Source organism: Sinocyclocheilus grahami, unplaced genomic scaffold (genome assembly GCF_001515645.1).
Source record: "Sinocyclocheilus grahami isolate Dianchi unplaced genomic scaffold, SAMN03320097.WGS_v1.1 scaffold1775.1, whole genome shotgun sequence".
Taxonomy (NCBI): Eukaryota; Metazoa; Chordata; class Actinopteri; order Cypriniformes; family Cyprinidae; genus Sinocyclocheilus; species Sinocyclocheilus grahami.
This window is the reverse complement of record NW_015506954.1, coordinates 195,970-198,106: the sequence shown is the minus strand read 5'-3', so window position 1 is coordinate 198,106 and position 2,137 is coordinate 195,970. Positions and strand designations below refer to the sequence as shown.

General features: G+C 36.7%; 1 protein-coding gene across 1 annotated transcript in view; it reads left to right on the top strand.

Annotated features, from left to right (window-relative positions):
• The window catches only part of LOC107572567 (cornifelin homolog B-like), a 2,312-nt gene extending 1,519 nt beyond the window's left edge, over window positions 1–793 (top strand). The window contains exon 3 of the mRNA XM_016258991.1: window positions 539–793. Within this exon, the coding sequence (XP_016114477.1) occupies window positions 539–661 (123 nt within the window). The 3' untranslated portion in view covers window positions 662–793. The remainder of the gene's footprint in view (window positions 1–538) is intronic.
• The last annotated feature ends 1,344 nt before the right edge of the window (window positions 794–2,137 follow it).

Genomic DNA, 2,137 nt, shown 5'->3' with positions numbered 1-2,137 from the left:
CTTTACAGATCTTCTTTATGCACCAAGAGCTTGTAACACTCCAAAGAGAAAGGAAAAATTTAAATTGCATCATATGACCCCTTTAAATGAATCAATAAATCCACTGCTCTCTTGTCTCCTCTGAGGCTGGGACTGTAAATAGTGTTCTGTACTCGTCTGTGCAGCCAAAGGCAGAACACTTAGCATGTTTTGCTCAAACTTTCGCCATGGCATTACACCGTTGTTGCTTGCGAAATCAAAATGATGGTGCCATGGGTGGAAACTTACAGATTAAGGGGCGGTAATATTATAATGAGATCCCTTTGCCACGTCACGACGCGCTCGTTTTTTTCAGACGCTTGCAGAAAAAGGTTTAATGGGTTAATCTTTTTCCCGTTTCCTTGCTTGGTAGATGCACCGGGGACCTGATTATAGCACTTAAAACCTGGAAGAGTCAGATTTTCATGATATGTCACCTTTAAGAGGTTATAAGAGTCAAGGACCTTGGACCTTATATTCCGGTTCATTATGTTTAACATTTCCTCTTTTCCTCATTCAGGACTCTATCTGCAATGACTGTGTGTACTCTTTCTTCTGCGGACCGTGCTCATGGTGTCAGATCAGACGGGAGATGAAGGCAAGACTCCATCCTATCACTCTGTTTAACAACAGGCCTACCTAAAGTTCGCCGTCATCTTCCACACCTTCATTATTATTTTCACAGTACATTCTCTGAAGCACACTTTGTCCTTTTCGGATCACTTACAACAAGACTTGCTTGTTCTGCGGTTATAATCGCAGTTCTTGATCTTCCTCCCACACACACACTGACCTGAGATCAGCCCTTCGGCATGGCACTGTAGTGGAATGTGTTTTGCATATTGATGGTGTACAGCTTTAATCCAGGGTGTGAAGAGTTCTGAAGAATGGATTCTCCTAAGAAATACTCAGATTTGGGATTTTAATGTTGCAACATGTTTAGTGTCACTATTTTGTTTTATTTTTAACAAATTTTATAATAGATTGTTTTAATCTGCTTTAGTTTTTAGAGACAGCGTTTTATTTTTGAATGTACTTCACATTCTGTATCTTATATTTAAAATATTATGCATAATATGATTTTCACTGTCGTTAGAAAGTTGTTATATTGAGCCATTGATATGTGACACTGGAGGTTTGATGTTACTAAAAGATGTTTTGCAGAAGTGTGTTTTTGCCGGCCTGTAAATGATTGAATGTAGAAAATACAAAAAATATGTTGGGACACTCAATAAAGCTGATCAAAAACATATGCATTTGCATTTCATGGTTTAACATTGTTACATGTTTTTTTTCCCACATGGTTACAAAATGAAACTTACTCAACCCTTAGGCTGCCATTTCCACTCTTCCAAAATATGAACAGAAACTGGGACTAAAAAAGCTCACAAAATAAAAACAACCATATGAGTAGTGAGGGACCGAGCAATACTAACTAATGAACTGATATTAGTCCGAAATATAGGGCCAAGGACAAAATCATTGTGGGTTTTCCATTGTGGGCACACTATGCAGTGGCGGTCATAACTCACACGGTTCGCTAAGCAAGATCAGATATGAGACTGCTGGAATCAAAGCTGATATTTACTTTATCAGAAAAAGGTGTGGACATTATTACAAAAAAAAATTCATGAATGTTTTTGTCTTTTAGATATGGGAAGATAATATAGAATGTTTGCTTATGTAAACATGGAATCAACATTAATTCACAGCCTGAAACTCATCTAGAGTCATCTTTACATTGCAACATCCACAGAAATAGTTTAATGAAAACTGAGAATTCAAAAACATGTCAGTCCAAACATATGAATTTCTTCAATGAAAATGAATGAGGCTTATGACTGTCAAGCTCCAGCTACTTTAAAATAACAATATGACCTTTTCCTGTATAGCATTATTATCTTTCAGATCCTGAGAGGAACCTATATGCAAAAAATATATGTAATAAGGAAATTGTGTTCCTTGTATTCAAATAAAGCTTGACTTCTTTCTTTTTGAATTGCGAAACCATAATACAGAGGACAGTTCTATGTGTGAGGGGAATGAGGTGAGTTCATATTAATGCTCTATCAATAACTCATCAGTTCTTAATTCTAAGTTTGTTCATCATAGACAGGCA